The sequence below is a fragment of the Berghia stephanieae genome, chromosome 2, assembly GCF_034508935.2.
Source record: "Berghia stephanieae isolate SIO BIC M18660-M18661 chromosome 2, UCSD_Bste_1.3, whole genome shotgun sequence".
Classification (NCBI taxonomy): domain Eukaryota; kingdom Metazoa; phylum Mollusca; class Gastropoda; order Nudibranchia; family Aeolidiidae; genus Berghia; species Berghia stephanieae.
The window spans coordinates 91,089,685-91,112,790 of NC_088361.1; the positions used below are offsets into that span (position 1 = coordinate 91,089,685).

Below are 23,106 nucleotides of genomic sequence, written 5' to 3' on the forward strand. Positions count from 1 at the left end.
TATGTGACACCCGTCTCATCGGGCACAATGTCATTGTCTAATTCATTCATAAAATTATTATAAAATTAAGTTTTGTTATAGAGAAAAGTAAACAAAGTACCTATTTTAAACCACCAGTTGGGAAAGCAATCGCTTCACTCGCAATGGGGCCGAGAACGATCCCGTGTGAATTTGAGATATTTTTTCTGACCCCTTGCTCCATCCTAGTAGTGATTGGATAGCTGGGTCTGTTAAATCTGGTGGATAGTGCGTTTGCCATGGGCTATCGTCCTATTCAAAACGGTAGCAAGCTCAAGCTTTTGTCCATTTCACGATATAGAAACCCATGAAGGACTACTCTGAGTAGATATAAAGACGAGGGCCTTATAATATGTCTTAAACCGCCAAGATTTGAACTCAACCTACTTTATTTTCTTCATTCTTATATGTGATTCATTGCCTTAAAACGGTAGTATCTATATTGGGATGAATAACACAGGTATTTTTTAGAAAAATATATTTTAAAGTCACATATTAAATTACAAGATATAGTCTAATAGCATTTAGTTTTGTCAATTAAAGATTTTCCTCAATAAAACATGTAAAGTTAGCCCAGATTTCATATTTCTTACCACAATATTAAATGTTTGGCTTATATGTCGCTTTATGGTCTTGTAGTATAACACTTAGGATAAGTAGGTCCAGTGTTGTGTCCCGCTCTGAGCGGTGCATAATTTAGTAATTGAAAAAGGTTCCTTACTTACATTCTCTCACAGTATTCAGGTGTAAAATGAGTGCCTGACCATTAACAGCGTGATAACTTCCCTAAAAAAATTGTTATATTGCCTGACAGGCGTCATGTCTTGTCATACATGTTAAGTGGCTAGGGAGCCTTTGTAAAGCGCTTTGAGCACGTTTAGTGGATATTGTTCTTTATCAACGCTCATGCTTGGGGTTCTTTTTATTTGTTCTTTTTTTATTATTAGTTGGATACAATATTTTGTTATAATTTTAAAGTCAATATTAAATGTCAAGAATTAATGGAATGTACTTTTGCCACTCAAAAATTTTTCTCAAATTAAATTAAATATGTAAACTTAGCTCAGCTTTCATATTTCTTACAATCTACAATATTCTGTATCTAGCTTCTAAATCACCCCGAAATAATACCGTTTTAAGGCTGTTGGTCACAATTACAAGGTGAGACTGAAGCTGTGGATGGTTTAAACTTTATTGATATATCTCTGCACAACAATGATAGATGAAATCCTGTAAGATTGAATATTGCCACATACCTCTGATACGAAAGACGAGTCAACAGGTTCATCGTACACCATACCGTAGATACACTTTTCTTTCTTAAGGACAATATCCCCAGACTTGATGTAAATCTCACATTGTTTGTACTCCACGGTTACGTTCTCGTAGTTCTTGAAGTCATCAAGAATTTCTGACTCATTGCCAGGTGGAGCACACTGATGAGGAACCTCAAGACCTACAAAAATAATAATAATAATAATAATAATAATAATAATAATAATAATAATAATAATAATAATAATAATAATAATAATAATAATAATAATAATAATAATAATAATAATAATAATAATGACATTTATCTTGCGCTTCACCCCGTTGTCACATACTCGAAGAGCTTTACAATCATAGAAAACAAAACATATTACAGTAAGTGTAATGGAAAAGTGAGACGAATTCAATTTAACAACAACAAAACATGAAAATAACATCGCAACTTACGGCATAAAAAGATAAAACCTTAAGCGGGATTTGAAAGTTGTCAACGAATCCGAGCATCACACATGTGATGGGAGAGAATTCAAAAAATGGGGGGAAAAAGGGGGGGGGGGGGGCGACGAAAATTGAATAGATCGCTCACCTAGGAGTGGGAACAGTGAAGAAATAATGAAAATGTTGCTGCCTAAAGCTCGAGGGAATAAATAACAACTTGAAATGAAATGGAAGCTTCAGACTAATCAACGAACACAGATAATGTGGACATTTTGGATTTCCCCTTTATCAAAAAAATACGATGAATTAAACACTTAAGAGGAATGATGGATGTAAGAAAAGCATTGTTAAGGAAAAATCCTGTCCCATCACTATTACTTTGTTTATTCACTTTATCAACGCTATTCTGGCATCTTCCATTCGTCTTCTGTTATGTTTCATTCATTGTATGAGTAGTGAGAAAGGGAAGGTCAAGCAACTATAATATCTGTGTCTGGGCACAACATGAATTTATTATTGAGCAAAAATGAATATAACAGGACAAAAAAAATCAAATAAAAAACAACAAAACAAATCATCAAACACGGAATGTTTTGGGCTCATAGCTGTTCTTCAGCCAACAACAAAAACAATGGAAATGCATCACTTAAAATGCAGACATATGGGAGACACAGAGAAGTATTTGGTACGTCCAGACATCGATATACTACCAAATTGAGTCAATTTGTCACAAATTAGGGGTCTTACCTATGAATACATTTGACAGGAGTTGAAGAGCAGTGGGTACAAATCCAAACCACATTATGAACAGCTGGAATTTTGTAAATCTCCCATTGGGCCCAAGCGCCTGGTAGATGGATTCGAGATGATACTCACTTCCGGTAGCCATCATTCGTTCCAAAGATCTGTGAAAGGAATGAAGAAAAAAAGTAAACTTTAGGTCAGGCCTTGGAGTTATCCTGTCATTGTCACTAGGTAAGTTATCTAAATTCAGGACGAGATTTCGGGACAAATTTAAAACAAAATATTACGTGACAAAATAATGGACATACTTTTGTGGTCAGAAAACTATTCCTGAATGTCTTACCTCGTGACTAAATAATGACCACATTGTCATACTCTGAAGCATCTTTTAACAACTTTTGCCAGAAAACTATTCCTTAATGTACATAACTTATCTAGTGACTAATGATAATGGTCACATTGCCATAATTTGAAAAACACATTTTTGTAACTTTTGGCCAGAAAACTTGTCCTTCAAAAACCCGTTATGCTAAAAACTCTCAAAATTGCGACGTTGTATCTTAAATACGTGATTTTCAAGAGAACCGCAGAAAATTGCTAAACATGTCTGATTAAAGTTCCCTGGTTCATCTAACCTCTTCTTTGGGTCGATGTAAACTGGGTGCCCTGTTCACCCAAGATTGATTGCAAAGTACGAATGGTTTGACCTAAAAGGGGCCCGAATTTGGTGGGAAGGCCGGATAGGGAGAGGGGAGCGGAGTTTGGCCAACGCTTATAGTGCCGTACTTTGAAAAAAAGCATATTTCGAAAAATAAAAACGGCCAGAAAAGTCGTCCTTTAAATACTGATCGAATAGACTGACCTTATCTTGTCAATAACTATTGAACCTGAGAATTAAAAAGACCCCGGGTTTTAGAGTTTTTGACAAGGAAATGTTCATTTTAATCGATCGAAATTTAAAGGACGAGTTTCCTAGCCAAAAATTTTTAATGGGTTTTTATTTGTTCAGAGTGCGACTGAATAATAAAATGGCAGGCCAATCAATCCTACTGCCCGTTTCACCCTGCAGAAATCTGATAATCCCGCCTCACGTCCTTTATGGACGAGGCTGGAATTCAAACAGACGATATGAATTGGCTACATAGATATACAAATTTATTCCATCGAGTGATTTTATTATTATTTGGATTTACGTCATTGTATCGTTATGCGGTCTTGTGTTATAACACTTGCCTTCGGAGCGGAAGGTCCAGGGTTCGAGTCCCGCTCTGAGTGGCGCATAGTTTAGTCCTTGGAAAGGCTCTTTATTTACATTTTCTCATCGGACTCCGGATAGAGCACTTGGCCGGAAACAGCGTTGTCTCTGACGGAGGAAGCAAAATTGTAATATCGCCTTATAGGCGTCATGTCTCATTCTACATGTTAAGTATATTAGTGTTGTCTAGGGACCCATTGTAAAGCGCTTTGAGCACGTTTAGTGGATATTGCGCAGTGGAAATGCAGTTTTGTTTTGTTTTTGCTTTGTTTCTATTTCGACAGATCGTGTCTACCACCCGCATTGGGTGACAATTCTTAAATGATAATACGTACAATAAAAAATAAATAAATTATGTCTTACTATCTTACGAGCCTTTCTGTATTCTGTGTATTTAACAAGCACTGTTTCGATTAACCCTTTCCTTATCAGCCCTTTTCAGAATTCTCCCCAAAATTTCACATCTACCCAACACATAATATTTTCTTCTTACTAAAACAGAAAAGCAACAACTACATGCTATGCATAATATTGATCAGCAAAATGAACTCTACAACACAGCATCACGTTTTTATAGCTATAATAAAACATTTTTCTTTAAACTGTGTGAGTTACAAAAAGAAATCTGAATGATAAAAGTGCTGGTTGGATCGTAACGAATGAGAATGTGACGATTTTACTATGGTTGGTAAGGAGAGGGTTAACAGACTTGGCCGATTATTGGCCAACAAAAATTGATTTTTAAAAAATTTCGATGTGTACGTGTATTTTATTCATTATTTAAACAGCGGGAGGTTAATATCCAATGGGTATATTATTTCACCATATCACATATTATAACGAATCCAGTATTCTCAATAAACTCGGCGTAGCGTAACGGATTTTAAGAAAGGATATGAAAAATCGATGTCATAAATCAACACATGGTAATTATTACTGTCAGTCTGAATCATTCACCAGATATTTGCTGTACTCTGGGAAAAACATGTATTTTACAACTCGTCATTCAAATATCGATCGATTTAAAGGGTCCTTATCTTGGCAAAATCTCTCAAACGTGGGATTTCTATGAAGACCTCACGAGATCCCAGGCTTGAGAGGTTTTGCCATGTCATTTAAATATATCGTTAATTCAAGGACGAGTCCTCTAGCCAAGTTGTCAAATGCATGTCTTTCCATAGAACAGTACTTTAAAAGACCGTGAGCTTTTATATAGAACAATATCCACTAAACGCGCTCAAAGCGCTTTACAAGGGGTCCCTGACCAACAGCAACAGTAACATGTAGAACGAGACATGACGCCTGTTAGACGATATTACAATTTTGTTTCTAAAAGTGACAACGTCGTTATCGGTCAGGTACTCATTTTACACCTGAGTAATGTGAGAGAATGTGAGTAAAGAGACTTTTCCAAGGACTCGACAGTTGTGATATATTTCAAATCGCTCTCAACTTTCCCAGGATTTTAAATAAATCAATACATATTCTTAATACCTACTGTCACAGCGTCGCCATGTGTTAATCGTTATCGCCCTAGGTACAATTAAAGGCCATATATTTAAGCTAAGGAGTTGACACTGCATTGAAACTGCTTCAATTCACACCTTGGTGCTAGGTGAGATGGACAATGTTGTTGGACCGCTATTGTAACGGGCACACATAACCGACCTATTTAGGAATTAACAAGATTACAGACGCTAACAGCGATGACACACAGAACACGAGTGATCTAAAGAAACAACCAGTAATGGGCCAGGCAAGGCCAAATCCTGGAATATTATTGGTTCCTTGTGATTCACCAACTCCCGAGAGAAACACATATAAACGATAACAGTGATCCATATCACTCTCTCCCATTTAATCTGCTTAGAGATCACTACCTCTATTAGGGAACTCGGAAGTTCTTCATAGCAAGAAACATGTGTGAATGAGGGTAGGTGATGGACATACATTGTGTTAAAATTAATAAATGCCAATTAAACTAGTGTGTGTAGGAGTGAAAATTAATATTGTGTTTCGCCTGGCCGTAAGTAGATAACCAAAAATAACAGAAATAAATAACTCATGTTATTAACAGTATTGATAACTCGTGTTATTATATGATATTCATTCACTATCTTTATCTATATATTTACATATGTATATATTATTGTATTATGTATGCCTTCCAAGTGAATGAATTGCATTACACGAATTGAATTTACTAATGTGATATCGCTAATACACGATATTTCTATTTAGTATTTATATGGATTGATTGTTATGCTCTCATGATAATTATCTTTCCCAATCCCACTATTTTCCATGCGTCCCGTTAATTAAATTACTGACTAACACAACTTTAAATCAGTGGTGACGCCAAGGGTATTAAGTGAAATCCCTCACGACCCCATCATTCATAGGAATATTAAAATGTTGCAACCCGGTCAAATATTTGCTCCCGTATTTTCACAGATCGGTTACTGACCAAACCTGCATCAGGTTGCCGACTAAACCTGCATCTGGAGAACAAGCAACCGGTTGTTTGGTTACAAGGGATACAGAGTGAATTCTTACAAGCGATACACTGAGACAACTGGAAGGGAACGGCCCCTGATCCATATAACAGAAGAAACCTTGGCGCCGCCACCAGTCACCTCAAAGATAAGCATCCTTACAAAGAAAAGTGAAAAGCTTGTGATACGGGATGACAATTAAATACCCATATCCTAAATGTAATGAATTAAAACCAACACTAATATTCCTTGACTAATGATGTGTTAACTTGTTATTGTATGAGGCAATACTCTTCAACAGTCGTAACGTCACTTCCTTCCTAATGACGCATGGTAACTTAGTAACACTGGCTCTAAACTATCGGAACAATGGCGGACGTCGTATGAAATATTTCGGGCGAGCATAAAAGCGTATCTAGAGGAAAAAACCCCATAAATTTGATCATGTTTTGACTTTTACACATTCTGATCACAAGGCATATGAAAAGTTCTAACCAGCATGAAGAATAAAACGTAATGATTTTCTTTGTTTAGAACCAAGATGGCCGCCGTTGTCGGGCGGCGTGACATCAGACTACTGAATCCAATTCTGTTGATTTATATTAAAGTACTTCTTCTTTAACGAGGATTAATACTTACCTTCTGAACCTACCTATCACTATATAACGTGCCAATACTCTACCACTACTTCTGTTACCTATTTCTTTAAACCTAAACCATTCTCTCACTATCAGTCAAGTTGTCAGGAACTATTTACCCGACTATAACAGGGAAAAATAACAGAGGCACCAGATAACTAGTCTATGGGGAAACTATCTGACTCCTATCTCTCTACTCCTATTTGCCACTCTCCTACACAGACGTGGCATCGACTTCCAGATTGAATTTGTTACATTTTCAATTTATTCAGAGTGAATAGACAGTGCAGCTAACAAGCTCAATCGGTTTACCCCTGTTTCTACAGCGTGAAACGGACAATAGCAATTGCTTGCTACCTTTGGACAGGTCGCTAGTCTATCGCAAAGGTCTTTCCGCCATAAATAACAGATTCAGCTACCCAGTCAGTGCTGGATGGACACAGGGGTCAGAAAAAAATCTCGACTGTATACGGGATGGTTTCGACCCCTTTGCGTGTGAAACAAGTGCTCTACCAACTGAGCTATCGGGACTCCAGTCGAATTTTGTAGGCATGTGTTAATCCTTTTTAAGGTACCTACTACTTAAACAGCGTTCAGGCTCAGAGGATGATATAAGGCAGGGTAGTCAGAATGATTTAAAGAAGTATAATTATTTGCTCAAACGCAGTGATGAGATCTGTGTTAGTTATTGCTCTGAATATGAAGAAAGACAAAAATAAAAACTGTTTAAATTGATGACAGTGCCTATCCTTGACAACCTTAATGACGGGAGAAAATCAGGGTTTTAAAAATAAATATTTACGGACAATAGCAATATTATATGAAATTCAGTTTTCATTTTTTGAGTCTCTCCCTCCATGTGCTACATAAATTGTAAACTTTACCTTTAACATCAATTATCCATGTTCTGTCCTCAAATTTTGATATAAAATTGAGGTTTACCACGATACAATATTTAAACTGAAGAGAGATTACAGGGTAAATCATGCTTACTATTTCAAAATTTTAAAAACATGCTAATAACAACGTTTACATCTCCAAAACACTTTCCATAATATTGAGTTTAATTTTGATGAAAGTAAAAATAAGTAACTATTTCTAATTTTGTTTTGGTTTAATATTGGCAATGTTCTAATTTAATTTTTCAAACTAAAATTGAATGGCTATATATATATATATATATATATATATATATATATATATATATATATATATATATATATATATATATATATATGCATTCTCTTTCTTTGTGGTAAGAGATGTGAATCTAGAGATTAAGATGACATCTGCGTTCACTCCCAAAAGCAATCACAATTTTACTATCTATTCTGCCGTAGTTTGATAATACACGTTTTTGAATTTTTTGCCAGATAAACCGTCCTTCAAATATCGATCGATTACAGTGGCCCCTATCTTGTGACACACAAAAAATAACAACTATCAAATCGGGGACTTACATAATGTGAAGTCCAAGGTTTGAACGTTTTTTGGATCATTTTAATCTTTAAGGACACGTTTTCTGGGTAAATTTTTCAAAATTTGTTTTTTCAGAGTAAGGTCGTTTGACTATAATTAAGTCACTAGGTAAGTTATCAACATTCATGAGCCTGACCGCCAGATAGTATTATGTCATCACAGCATCTACCCCTTATAGTTGTGGGGAAAATCCGATTTTACTGTAGCATTATAGCAACAAAATAATTGTGAAGCCTTCCTAATACCCTTTGTAAATTTTTCTTTAAAAAAGAGAGAACATTTTTATTCCCCTGCACATATCTGGTTTTACTAAAAGTAGATCTTAATGCGTTAGACTATCTTTAAAAAGTAATGAACAAAAATGAATATAACAGCTTCGAAAAGGAACATGTTTCCAATCACGGAGCGTTTCGGGCTCAAAATCCTTCTTCAGCCATTAACGACAACAATAAAAAATAATTGAGCATTTACATAGCGCAATATCTATTATACGAGTACGTTATCAAAGCGTTTACAAGGGCTCTGTAGCCAACAGCAACACTTAACATGTAGGATGAGACATGACGTGACGCCTGTTAGGCGATGTTACTTTTTTTTCAGACAGAGATAAATGCTGTTAACATGACATGACAGCAATATGTGCAAAGTTTCGTACTCAATGAAATATTAAGATCCCGCTTCTGAATTCCCTGGTGGACATGAAATGCCTTTGACACTCGTCATCTTGTCCTCTGAAGTAAAATCTTTAATGACAGGAACTACATTGTTATGCGATTCGTCATAACAATAAATACAGCTGCATCAAACATTCAAATAGCTTTACACAATAGCACCGATAATGGACTTGATTATATTTTTTTGGAGTGATCACATGACTTATCAGATTACTGACATATGTGATCAGTGTTATCATAATGATAATAATAGTAGTAATAATAATAATAATAATAATGATAATAATAATAATAATAATAATAATAATAATAATAATAATAATAATAATAATAATAATTATTATTATTATTATTATTATTATTATTATTATTATTATTATTATTATTATTATTTATCATTATTATTACTAATATTATAATCATCATCTTCATCATCATCATCACCAATATTATTATTGCTATTATAACGCCGGCTGATCTTTTGGGATAGTTTATTTTTCATGGACTGTTATCTATGTTTTGTCTGGAATTTGGAATTATTTCAAACACACCTTTTCTTGTGACTTTTTCTTACCCACACCAGTGCCTGGTTCCTAAGCTGTTACTCGACGAAATAAAAATAACGCAGGGAAGGATTGTGAATCAATATGATATGGATAAGGTTAAAAGGGAAATAATAAACGACACGAGATACAATCATTCAACCTTCAACCTTTCTTAAAAAGTTCAAGCCTGATCAAGAAGTAGAAGATGCAAACACTCTCTTGATTTTACACCTGCTTTGACAGATGGGTAAAAGTCGTTCAGAAGATCAGTATTTTATGTGACCCCTCGCCCTCAAAACAGTATCCTGTTAGAGGGACTCAGATGCCACAAAGGAGATTATAAAAGTTAAAATAACAGGAAATTTATAAAAGTTCGAGTTTTTTTTTGTGTGTGTGTGTGTGTGTGTTTTTTTTTTTTTTTGTTTTTTTTTTTTTTTGGTGTTTGTTTATTATCTGAAAAGTTATTATTATCCCCTTCAAAACTAATTGCGTAATCGTGTTTTATTGTCAAAGGTGAAACCCGAGACGTTGACATCGTTTTGAGGTGACGAGCTGCAACTTTTAATGGTAACAACTCGCCCTTAACCCCCCCCCCCCCCCCCACCCCCGGCACTCTCTATCTCTCTCTCTCTCTCTCTCTCTCTCTCTCTCTCTCTCTCTCTCTCTCTCTCTCTCTCTCTCTCTCTCTCTCTCTCTCTCTCTCTCTCTCTCTTACATTAAAACAGTATCTAATGCAAACAATATTTTTCATAAAAAGAGCGTCATCCGCAGAGTAATATCTAGTCTTACCCCTCTTCTTACCAAGTATAGGAAAATCGTCACATTCGTTATGATACAACCAACCTTTTTCTTATTATTTGGTACATCATAAACTTTAAAGAAAATGAACAATGTGTTGTAGGATATGGTTTGTTACAGAAACTATTAACTATGTATCGCAAGAATTTTACTGCTATTATGTCTGAGTGATGAAAAATCTATTTTGTGTTAGTTGGGGAAAATCTAGAAAACGGCTGGTAAGGAGGGGGTTAAGATAAATCAAATTTAAAAGACTAACCTGTACATTTTTGTTATAGTCACAAAGCAGTAAGCAATCCTTAAAAACTAATTTATAAATGGATCGGTTTGAAAGGCACCCATTCATGTAGATCTTATCAACATTACTGGTTCGGATCGTTAACATATCTACCACTGGAATCAACGGGTAGGATGACTGAATCAGACAGTCTGTTATGTGTATGAGTGTGCATTTTGTGTTTTGCTGTGTTGAGTGTATGTTGCTGTTGCTGTAGTTGTTGATTTCATAAACTATCGTAAGTGACATTTTTGTCACTTTAATGATAAACAAAACTATATATGTTTTAAACGTTTTTATAACAATTTTATAAAATAACTTTAGCACATTCAGTAGTATGTAAAATTCTTCATTGCTATGCACTGTGTCGATACTTTTTCGCTGAGTTGACAGTTTTGTGAAATTTATGATAATACTTGAACTCAAGGAGGATGCGCGTGCGTGTGGCTGTGTGTGTGTGTGTGTGTTTGTGTGTGTATGTGTCTGTGTGTTATGGGTATATATGAACATGCATGTGACACCAATAATCGTTTCAATACGATACTGTGATACTGTGTCGTGTCAAGCATGTGCCAAAAAGTTAGTTTAAAGTAAATTTGACTGGAAAAGAAACGTGAGACATTAATTAGTTTTCATCTCTCACTTATGACGTCACATTTTAACTATGAAGTTTGTCGTACCGTAGCCATCGTAAAGTTATAGCCTGACACTGACCAAAGAATTACGTCAAAATGCCAGTCTTTTGCCACAAAAGTAAACAAATCGTGAGTTGTATTCAATAGTTCAACCAAATGAAATAACTTGTTTCCTTGACCTCTACTAACGACAACTCACTAGAAGCTACACAAGCCTAAAAAATGATGTCAAACTGCCAGTACTGGAGGGTTCTAGTTTCAGGCTATATTATGTTAACGATGGCTCCGGTCGTACTCGGGGAAAGACATGCATTTTAGAAATTTGGCCAAAAAAACAGCTCGTCCTTCAAATATCGATAGATTCAAATGACCCTCGTCTTGGCAAAACCTCTCAAATCTGCGACTTTAATGAAGACTTCGCGAGGTCCCATGTTTGAGAGTTTTTGCCAAGATGAGGGTCATTTAAATCGATCGGTCTTTTAAGGACGAGTTCTCCGGCCAAATTCTTAAATACGTATTCAGAGTACGGCAGATAACTGTTTGAACATCGAAATAAGCCCAAACAAGATACCGATTTGTGACGATGAGTTAAATGTGAAGCAAAGCCACAAACTTGCCTGATGGGGCGGGGGGACGGGAATTTAATGAAATATAATGAAGCGCATTGAGCGTGGTGAATTCGTGTAAATACGCTATATAAATGTACATATTTATTTTTTGTCACCTCTTTATATTCTCTATATTTTTCACCACCATTACACACAATATTATTACATATATCTTTTCATCTTTGTCCGTGAGCTCACAGTTTTGAGCGACAATGAGCAGGACTAGATCGACTTTTGCCACTCTCCTTTTTTTTTCTTAAAGTGATCACCATGCGCCTTTTGAAACTCATTATCGAGTTTGGAATCCCTACGACTAAAAAATGTATGTATGAAAAAGTGCCAGACACAGCAAAGAGTAAAATTCAAGAAAAAAATTATCCCCAAAAAAAGTCAGTCTTTTTCGACTGTGTTCGATATCTAGTCGAGGCAGGCCAATCAAAAAAACAAATTAGAAATTGAGATTGTTTATAGCGCAAAATCCACTAAACGTGCTCAATGATCTTTACAAGGGGTCCCTGGCCAACAGCAACACTTAACATGTAGGACGAGACATGACGCCTGTAAGGCGATATTAAAATTTTTTGGGATGATTCTTTTTCTAGTATATTTCTCTTTCCTTTGTGTGGCCCCGTTTCATACAAACCTTTTCAGATTTATATGTTTCACCTTAGCTGGGACCCAAATTGTTACTTTGATAATCCTTGTGCGGCTATATTCTGGTCTAGTGGTATGACACTCGCTTTCGGATCGGAAGGTCCTGGGTTCGAGTCTTCTCGGCACATAGTTGAGTCCTTGAAAAAGGCTCTTTGCTCACATTATCTCATCGTACGCATGTGTAAAATGAGTACACGGCAGTTAACAGTGTTGTCTATGTCAAATAATAATTATAATATCGCCTAACAAGTTACATGTTGCTGTTGGTCTGTAAACCTTGCTCTCTCTCTCTCTCTCTCTCTCTCTCTCTCTCTCTCTCTCTCTCTCTCTCTCTCTCTCTCTCTCTCTCTCTCTCTCTCTCTCTCTCTCTCTTTCTTTCTTTCTCTCTCTCTCTTTCTTTCTTTCTTTCTCTATTTATCTCTCTTCCTTTTCCCTTTCTCTACTCCTCCCTCTTTCTCCCTGCCCCCCCCCCCCCTCCTTCCCCTTTATCACTCAATTGTTCTCCCTCTCATTCTCTCTTTACTCGGCGAAACATAAATACCAATTAAGTCCCTGATTCGGCTCGCAGACGCTGTGATATCTTAGTTCTCCATATTAATCTGTCACTTCTCTCTCTTTTCCCTTTTTTTAAAACACTCATTGTCATTACACATATATTTCGTCAAATGTCCATCTCTTCCCGTGAGCACACAGCTTTGAAAAGCAACGAGTTGGACAGGATCGATTTTTACCATCTCTCTTTTTTTCAAATTGATCCCAACACGACCTTTGACCTACTCATCAAAAGAGTCTGGAATCGCCATGAAAATAGAAGGACTGTTTTTGCACGCTATGCTTTGTTATTCGTTTACCCGTTAAAAGCTTCGATTGGGTAGATATAGAAGGAACGAAATTGACGTCACTCAGCTTTTGTGACTGTTTTCTAGACAGTCTTTTTGGCGATTAGTTCTCACAAAATTATATCAATCATACAAAAAACATTCATTGTTGTGTCGCTCTGCTATATATCCGGCTGGCGGATGTTGTGAGTATTTTGCCTAAACGTATAGCATCAATAGAACTCAGATCGATAATTCAAAACATAGATACACACTCATCAATGATTCTGGAATCCCGCATGACAATAAAATAACTGTTTTTTTAACCACGCTATAGTTTGTTATTTGTTTACCTGTTGAAATAGTCGATTGGGTGGATATAGATAGTATGCGCTTGGCTAAGAAGCTCACAGTATTGCCATCCAGAAATATAACGGACCAACACACAATGACTGGGCTGTTTGTTTGTTTGTTTTGCACGCTTTTTTTTTTTGTTATTTGTCGAAGCCTGGACCTTCCGACCCGAAGGCGATTGTCATAAAACTAGACACATAACGGCACGCTAGGCATTATTATTTGTTTTCCCTACTTCGATTAGGTAGATATAGAGCCCAGATCAATAATTGCACAACATAGATACTCACCCATGAATGATTAAGGAATTTCCATGAGAATAGAATGACTGTTTTATTGTGCACGTTATACTTTGTTATTTCTTTACATTTTGGAAAAGTTGATTGGGTCTCGTACTAGCAGACCTGCCTATTACAACGACAATTTCGTAGACTTATACATTTTTGGGTCCGAATTGGCACTTATATAACGATTTTTAACTCTATAAACTTCTTTAAAATAAAGTTTTGTTGCCAGAGGATTTTAAAGGATTTTAAATCATTAATTTAATGTACGAGTATTTAAACACAAACGATATTTTTTAAGGGTAGTTATAATGTCTACTATGCAATCACCTTTGAAAACTACGATTTTTTTCCAATTCCTAGCAGAAAGGTCTGATACTAGATCGAGAATTTGAAAACGTGGATACGCATTGATCAATGAGCCACGAATACCCAACAAAATAAAATGACTGTTCTCTACACGCTATAATATATTATACTCATTCATCAATGAGCCACGAATACCGAAGACAATATAATGACTGTTTTCTACAAGCTATTATAATAATAAGTTATTATACTCACTCATCAATGAGCCACAAATACCGAAGACAATATAATGACTGTTTTCTACAAGCTATTATAATAAGTTATTATACTCATTCATCAATGAGCCACAAATACCGAAGACAATATAATGACTGTTTTCTACTATTATAATAAGTTATTATACTCACTCATCAATGAGCCACAAATACCGAAGACAATATAATGACTGTTTTCTACAAGCTATTATAATAAGTTATTATACTCATTCATCAATGAGCCACAAATACCGAAGACAATAGAATCATCTTTTTTTTTTCTACGCTATCCTTTTTAAATTTTTTTCACTAGTTGAAAGCTTCGATTGGGTAGATATTTTTTTCATATTTTGTTATTGTTAAATTGAAATCGTAGCACGTTTCCATCAAACTTGTCACACTGTATGTTTTGTTTTATATCACTGTAAAGCGCTTAGACCCTGTGACAACGGGGTAAAGCACTATATAAATGCCATTTATTATTATTATTATTATTATTATTATTATTATTATTATTATTATTATTATTATTATTATTATTATTATTATTATTATCATTATTATTATTATTATTATTATTATTATTATTACTATTATTATTATTATTATTATTATTATATATGTTAATTTATGTAAAAAACGAAAAATTGAAATTTTTGATGTTACAGCCTTTGCGCAGGCACCCCTCGATATTTTTAAAAGAAAGGATTGTCATCATATTCACCAACGATACAGGACTATCATTATAAAGGTAAGCTTCAATGCTCTTTAATAGTTTTACCTGTGAAATTAAGTGTAACCAAAACACAAATTATTATAGGTTTGCTATTAGACGTCTATATCTAAATGATATCATAGTCAGCTGTGCGAAGTGTGTACAATTACTCTCCCGATTTCTTAATTCTCTCGAGTTTTTATCATGACTGAAAATCCAACAAATTTGTTCGATCTGCCATGTAATAATCAGGTGATACACCATGTGTACAAAATAAGATATTATATTAAGACACATTACGGCTATGTGGTCTTGTAGTAGGACACTCGCTTTCGGATCGGAAGGTCCTGGGTTCGAGCCTCGCTCGGGGCATAGTTGAGTCCTTGGAGAAGGATCTTTACTCACATTCTCAAACCGTACTCAGGTGTAAAATGAGTACATGGCCGTTAACTACGTTTGTCTCTGTCCGAAAAATTGTAATATCGCCTAACAGGCGTCATGTTCCGTACTACCTGTTAAATGTTGCTGTTGGCCAGGGACCCTGTAACGAAATGCTTCCGTGTAGGCGTCAGTTTACGACAGGATGTACGTCGTCGTAGTATTAGTTGTTGTTGTTATTGTAATCCCTCCGGAACAACCCTTCTTTTGTTGATACAGGTCGTATCAGATCATGCACCTATGGCCCGGAAGTTTGAATTAAACTACGTAGTGTGGGTGTTATTGTGAGAAAGGCATCAATCTTGTTTTCTCCGTAAACTTATAAGCAAAGTAGGATCCCTGTATTCTACGGGAGTGACTTTGTTATGGTATGGCTTGATTGATATCTCGTAACTATGGGGCTGACGAATTTATTTATCCTTGATATGAGGATGTCCGGTATCAGGATGGGTTGTTGTTGTCCATGATTATGGAATCTGGGGGAGTTTTAAGGAATTTCAGATGTTTACGGATATGACTAACATCCGTTTGTGTGGGTAGAATTTTGCTTCGTTTGTTTGATTTTTGCCTATAAATGCCAGAGTTTTGAGCAGTTTCTTCAGACCACTCAGCGGAGTCTTTTAGGCTCATTGTCTCAAAAGAGACCAGACAGCGGAGTCTTTTAGGCTCATAGTCTCTAAGCGATAACCACAGCGGAGTCTTTTAGGCTCATTTGTTTAACTCTTGTGTAGAGTTGGATTAAAGTCTTGTGTAGACTTTGTAGTGCTCAAAGTTCGAGCTGAAACACGTTTTGTGTTAACTCTTGTGTAGAGTGTGATTTAAGTCTTGTGTAGACTTTGTGGTGCTCAAAGTTTGAGCTGAATCAAGTTGTGTTATAACTCTTGTGTAGAGTTTGATTAAAGTCTTGTGTAGACTTAATTTGTGATTTCAATAATCTGTTCGGCTCTGGTGAGATTTTGAATAATATGTTGTGATTACAATTATGATTGTGTTTTGATATCAATATCATAATATCACTTTAAATTTTGATTCTCAATTAATTAATCAGATAATGAAATTAATTGTGTAATATATTCTTGTTGTAAAGAAAATAAGCTTTTCTTGCTATAAAGCATTATTATTTCATATCTACAAAGTAAAGCAATATTAATCAACATTAATAAATTGATTTGTTAAAGTAAAATAATATTTACTCATTTAAAGTAAACATATTGAGTGAGTTCGAATATAGATAGAGTTATATTCGTATGATTATCATATTATAACAAAATCATTTTCTTTCTTTAAAGTGAATGAGCCGTTGGAGGCTGGGCTTTAACAAGCCAACTATAGGCTATACGCTCATAGCTTGACACTAATAGAAACTGAACATTTGCCTGTTTTATAAGTTACCTGTGAAGAACCATTTGCTTATTTTAATATCAGAACATTGAGAAACAATTGATCTGTTTATGAATACTGTGAAATCAGAACAATTTCAAGAAGAGACAAATTAACAATATTAGAACAACCTTACAGTTTTTGTTGAATATCAAGGACACTCTTTTGGCTTTCTTCTACACGTCTGGATTGTGTTTAGTTAGTTAGTTAATTATTAGTTGCCTGTATGACTGTGATGGTTGCAACCTATCTGTGAGATTGTCTGATGTGGTAGCGGTTTGGTAAAGTATTGATAATTAATTGATTTAATTATATATTTTCATATCGCTTTCATATCATATTCATCATCACACCATCTCCATCAATTTGTCATCCATCCATTTGATTTCATACTTATTACATCTATCATTTCATCTTCATATCTCATAATATCTTTGTTATATTGTAATAAAATATATCTTCATTTAGCTTCAAAACCTTTATCAACGTATTGTGTTTGGTTATTGATCGGTGTCGTAGCTTGAATATAGCACACATAAACAAGGTTGCAAACTGCGCTACATAAGCATACGGTTTACGTGCGCACTTTGTGACAGACCCCTTGTAAGGAGCTTTGAGCACGTTTAGTGGAAACCTCGCTATATAAACACATCTTTAAAAAAGCTCAATTGTTTTCAATATCGAGAAACAGCTATGTCATGAACCGAATAATAGTTGCAGCTTTGATAACCGAATGCCATAATGGTCTTGATTTAACATTATTGTAGTGGACAATATTTTGCGTTAGTTTGAAAGTAGATAGTCTTTCCCTAATTTCAAAGACTTCTTATTCTAAAGTCGTTATAGATGTTTGCATGCGGGTTTCACTATCTTCTAGGAAAAAGTCATGCATGTATGCCCATTAGTCATTGACCCACATTACATCACCAAATTTACCACAATCAACATGAACTTAAAAGACCTCATTTTTTCTTCTTCTTCTTTTTGGGAATAGCAACAGTGCGACACAATGCAATTGATCGACGGGAGTGTGATCAATCTCTCACTATGACTATGTGTCTCGGCAATTATAGATTATTCTTTTTTAGAAAATTGTTTTCCTGTTAGGGCGAACCCACACTGGAGACTGACTCCGACGTCCCGGCACTGCCGTCCTCACCGTCTTCGGATAAAGACGTCGGGCACGGGCAATATACTAAGAATAAAGAGACGAGCCGCTAGACCTACTCATACCAAGCTCGAAAATAAACACGGCAGAGGACGTCAGTTGCTTGTTATGGGTTGGTCTAGCGGCTTTTCTCTTTATTCTTAGTAGTTTTCCGTGCCCGACGTCTTTAACCGGAAGACTGCAGAGGCCGGCAGTGCCGGGACGTCGGAGTCAGTCTCATGTGTGGGTTAGCCCCAATAGTCTGCCAAACTGGGTATGAAAGGTTGTTGAGCTACCTTTGACGATTTTGTTTCATGCAATCACATTACACAAAAAGATATGTGTCGCACTTTTGCCATTTCGAAATAAAGGAGAAAAAAATGATGTCTTCTTGGTTCGGGTTGACATTTCTAAATTTGATGTTGTAATGTGGGTTGATGACCAATGGTGTATCCATCGTTAACTTATAGCCTGACACCGGAACCATTAAGGACTTTTAGTTTGACGTTTTTTTTTTTCACCGTCTAGTGAGTGGTCCTTAGTAGTGCCAGTTCGGCGAGAATATTTTTTTTCCGACTGATACAACGCTGTTAATGGCCAGGTACTCATTTTATAATAAAAGTGAACATCAGTGTGATATTTTTAAAAACTGGTTCCTATCACATTGGAAGTGTAGAACCGCTCATCCGGAGGACTGAACACATACTTTGTGCAACTGATCTTCTTTCTGGTTTCGGAATGATGGCATCCTATTTTCTAGTCTAAATAATATATGCTGGTCGTCAATAAAGATCATCCATACTCGCTATTTTATGAACCGTAATCCTACAAAATCTGCTATATATCCTTCTACTAAAAATATGCATATCACAAAATGATTCAATTTGTAACCAATACAGTATTAGTCCTCCGAAGGACTGGCTACACATACGCTTACACGGATTTTGGAATCGGAACAGTAGAAGGTTTGACATTGGGGCTCCTATTCATTGCGTTCGGCTATGAGACGTCCCAATTTGTGCAATAAGGCTGTGTGGTCTTGTTGTATGACACTCGCTTTCGGATCGGAAGGTCCTGGGTTTGAGTCTCGCTCAACGCATAGTTGAGTCCTTGGAAAAGGCTCTTTACTCGCATTATCTCACCATACTCAGGTGTAAATGAGTACCTGGCCGTTAACAGCGTTGTCTCTCTTCGAAAAAAATTATATCGCCTTACAGGTGAGATATCTTGTCCTAAATGTTAAATGTTGTTGGACAGGGACCCCTTGTAAAGCGTTGAGCATGTTTAGTGGATATTGCGCTATATAAAAGCTCAATTTTTTAAATCTTTTTAATGCTGTAGACTGAGCGCATATAATTTCCTCTCCTGTTCGTGAATAGTCAGTGTGTCATAGACGCTATACATTTCTATAATTTACTCAAAACAAACACATGAAATAAGCCAGCCACCAAAACTACGTATTACCTAAATCGTACGTATTACTATTCAAACATTTAGTTAGGAAAACTGATCATCCAAAGGCGTTATAAAAACAAAACCAAAGAAACTCCGTGTGGTGTTTCACTTCGTTGGTAGGAAATTGAAAGGAATTTTAAGTCCTAGATAAAACATTCGCGTTCGATTCCTGTTCGGTTTGGTAACTAAAACGAGTGAGTTGCACTCACTTTGCCGTGATAATACAAAAGACCGACTGAGAGGAAAGGTTAAATGGAGGGCAAGACGGACCGGAGACGAAATAGAATGCACTCAGTTTACAGCCTTAGATTCAATCTGAACCCTATTATAATCCAGTGACGAGTGTCTTTACAAGCACGCCACTCGCGGTGCGTGAGCGACTCATAGAAAGGGGAACAGTGTTAGGTGAGTAATGTCGTCAGCCTATACTAATGAAATAATGATGAGCTTTGGGATGGCCATAGATCACTTCATTTAAACATGTTTTTTTTTCTATGATCGGATACAGGAGGAATGCGTTTGTTACAGATTATGTCCCTTAGTGGTGTCCGTACAGCGATATACTATTATAAAAGGAACGAAGATAACGTCACTCAGCTACTTTTTATTATTTGTAGACAGTCAGTTATTGATTAATTATCTCTAAATTAAAACAATCAGATTATAAACGTTAAAGGTTTCACTCATTTTTTTATGTGTTGGTATGTTTAATTTGGCTGGCGGATGTTGTGAGTATTTTACCTAAACGCATAGCATCGATAGAAGCGATAGAAATGGAACAGAGATCTTTGTCTAATGTCGTCAGCCTATATTAATGAATTAATGATGAGCTTTGGGATGGCCATATCATAGATAACATTTTTTTAACATGTTTGTTTTCATCGGAGATATTCACTAAACATTGCATCTATATCTCACTAACATAGATCGATAATCTACTTCATCTAAACCCATGTTCTAAATGTTTTAAATTTATTTTTATCGTGATGGACATCGTATATGTTACACACCACCTTGATCTGGTATAATGTCGGGTTTGAAAATATTGTTTATTTAATCTCTTTCTCTCTCCCCCCCCCCCTCTCTCTCTCTTTATCTCTATCTCTCTCTTTCTCTCTCTCTCTCTCACACACACACACACACAAATACACACACATACACACACACACACACAAAATCACAATAACAATACGCAATCATCTCACAGATCTTTCCAATTATTCATCTTACGTAAAAGTAGTTCTGTTTTGGAGAGTTTGATTTTTGAACTCATCATATCCATTATAAGAAGGAGTCTAATATGTCAGAGAATTCTGACAATTCTGACAATACTGATAATGGGGAACAGCGTGGCTCAGCGGTACGGTCTTTGCTTCGCACCCGAAAGGTACCGAGTTCGTTCACCCGCCACTGCTCTGTGTGGCCTTGAGCAAGTCACTTTGCCCTAGCTCCCCCCCCCCCACCCCTCCTTGGGATCTTCGACCTTGACGCGATGAGAGGGCTTGAGGCATATGTCGAACACTCCCTCCCTGAGTCTGAGGCTGGGGTACGCGGACGACTGGGCACTCGTTACTCAAAGTAAAGTGTGGACCCGTCTCGAGATCGTACTCAGCGAGGACGTCACCAGAATCAAATCCTACTTCGAAAAGTGGTACCTGAAGATGAACACTTCAATAACCGTGGCCACTGCATTCCATCTATGCAGTGGCTGGCACATCCGCAAACTGAGCGTCCTCGTCGGGGACCAGCCACTCCCATATGAGCCGCATCCAAAATATTTAGGGGTGACGCTGGACCGCAGCCTTACCTATCGGGTGCATCTCGAAAGAGTTTCCTGGAAGATAAAGAAACGCACCAGTCTTCTGCAGAAGCTGGCGGGATCAACTTGGGGCGCTAACCAAACGCTCCTGAGAACATCCGCCTTGGCACTATGCTATTCCACCGCAAGTATTGTGTGTGGTGGAAGCAGAAACGTTGAGAAGGTAGGTGTTAAATTTCGCAAGCTAATGCACATAGTGTCAGGAACGCTGGTAACAACGCCTAGAGAATGGGGCCAGATAATGGCAGCAATCCAGCCCCCCGATGTCCAGAGGGAGACGATTACGGAAAACTGACTAAATAAGATCAAAGAGAGAGGGAATGGGGATACCCCTCTGAATCGCATTATGGACAGCGCCCCTGTTTCGAGCCGAAATAAGTCCCGGAAATCCTTGTGCGCAGCTTCCCTGACTACGAACAGAGATGCATATACGAGATGGAAGTCGGTTTGGACGAATTCAATCCCTCGATGGGGCTGGGACATACACTCCTCTAAGTTAGGTGAGAAGTTGACAAGCTTCTACACCAGTAAGAGGAGACACTGGGTGGTAGCGAATCGTCTTCGGTCGAGCACCTGCCTCACGGCAAAGTCGCTTCATCAGTGGGGACTTTCCACCTGTCCAACATGCACTCGATGTGGGTGAGAACCTGAAACCTCAGAGCATCTAGCTGAACGGTGTGTTGTGACAAAGCTTCCGGGCGGGTTCGCGACGGTGCACGGGTGTGGTAGGGACTTTGCTGATTGGGTCGATCATCATAACATAAAAGTGTGAGCACTATTAGAAGCTGCTGCCCTAGCTCAATTTGCGGCGCTGCACTGCGACTGACGCTGGGTTATTCCAGTCTTCCCTTGGATAAATTTCCCCTATGGGATGAATAAAGGGACATTTATTTTATTATTTAATTCTACAAAAGTGAAGCAATAATGTTCCGAAAAGCTTCAAAGCCCAATTCTGTTTTACAAAATGATGTTTGCACTTGAGCATCTGACAATATTAATATTCTTGGCTGTTCATAGACTCCAATGAACTCTCTGGGGGATGCTGGTGATAACTCGAGACGAGAGGATAAAAAAAAATAATCTAAAATGAGAAGTGGGTAACTCTAGTTTTATTTTCTTTAACAAGGATATTTTTTCGCTCAATTCATAATATTAAAAGTAAAAACTATTTTTTAGAAATCTTGATATAGATAGAATTAACATAATACTTGATCTTTTGATTACTCGGGTTTGACGGTAGCTTTTGTAAACGCATAGCTTGACCATACCCTTCGTAAACGTATAGCCAGCCTGACGCTGACCAAATAAATTACGTAAAAAGACAAGTCATTTCATCAACGGGGCCATAAAAATCAGACTTATTATTAGCAGACCTGCATAAAAGTCCACGTCTTGACACAAATTCTGAAACCCGAGCTTTCCTTTTGTCGGCTGAGAAAGCGATTTGAACCCTAAACATTCTGTGGATTAATATTATTTTAAAAGGTACTTTTAAAAGCTGTTCCATTTACTTTATTTATTTATTTGATTCTTTATATATCTATACATATTTACTTGTTTATCTATTTATTTATTCGTGTAACTATATATTTATATATAT

At 36.6% G+C, this 23,106-nt stretch overlaps 1 protein-coding gene and 1 long non-coding RNA gene across 7 annotated transcripts in view; one reads left to right on the forward strand and one right to left on the reverse strand.

Annotated features, from left to right (window-relative positions):
• The window catches only part of LOC144965825 (solute carrier family 22 member 16-like), a 69,684-nt gene that overhangs the window by 38,810 nt on the left and 7,768 nt on the right, over window positions 1-23,106 (reverse strand). Inside the window, exons 1-3 of one of the 5 annotated variants that reach the window (XM_078901582.1) lie at window positions 10,619-10,757; window positions 2,479-2,636; window positions 1,275-1,474 (exon numbers count right to left, since the gene is read on the reverse strand). In XM_078901582.1, coding sequence (XP_078757708.1) covers window positions 1,275-1,474; window positions 2,479-2,636; window positions 10,619-10,626 — 366 coding nt within the window. In that variant the 5' untranslated portion in view covers window positions 10,627-10,757. Of the gene's footprint in view, window positions 1-1,274; window positions 1,475-2,478; window positions 2,637-2,818; window positions 3,034-3,110; window positions 3,501-4,093; window positions 4,275-10,618; window positions 10,758-23,106 lie in introns of those variants that run through there. The other 4 variants (XM_078901584.1, XM_078901583.1, XM_078901586.1 and 1 more) reach the window with 4 other exon arrangements.
• LOC144963774 (uncharacterized) lies at window positions 4,739-6,482 on the forward strand. Of its 2 annotated transcripts, XR_013643705.1 has the most exons (3): window positions 4,739-4,930; window positions 5,237-5,663; window positions 6,185-6,482. It is a non-coding gene; the product is annotated as an uncharacterized LOC144963774 (long non-coding RNA). The 2 variants fall into 2 exon arrangements; XR_013643704.1 differs by lacking the exon at window positions 4,739-4,930 and having other exon boundaries at window positions 4,937-5,663.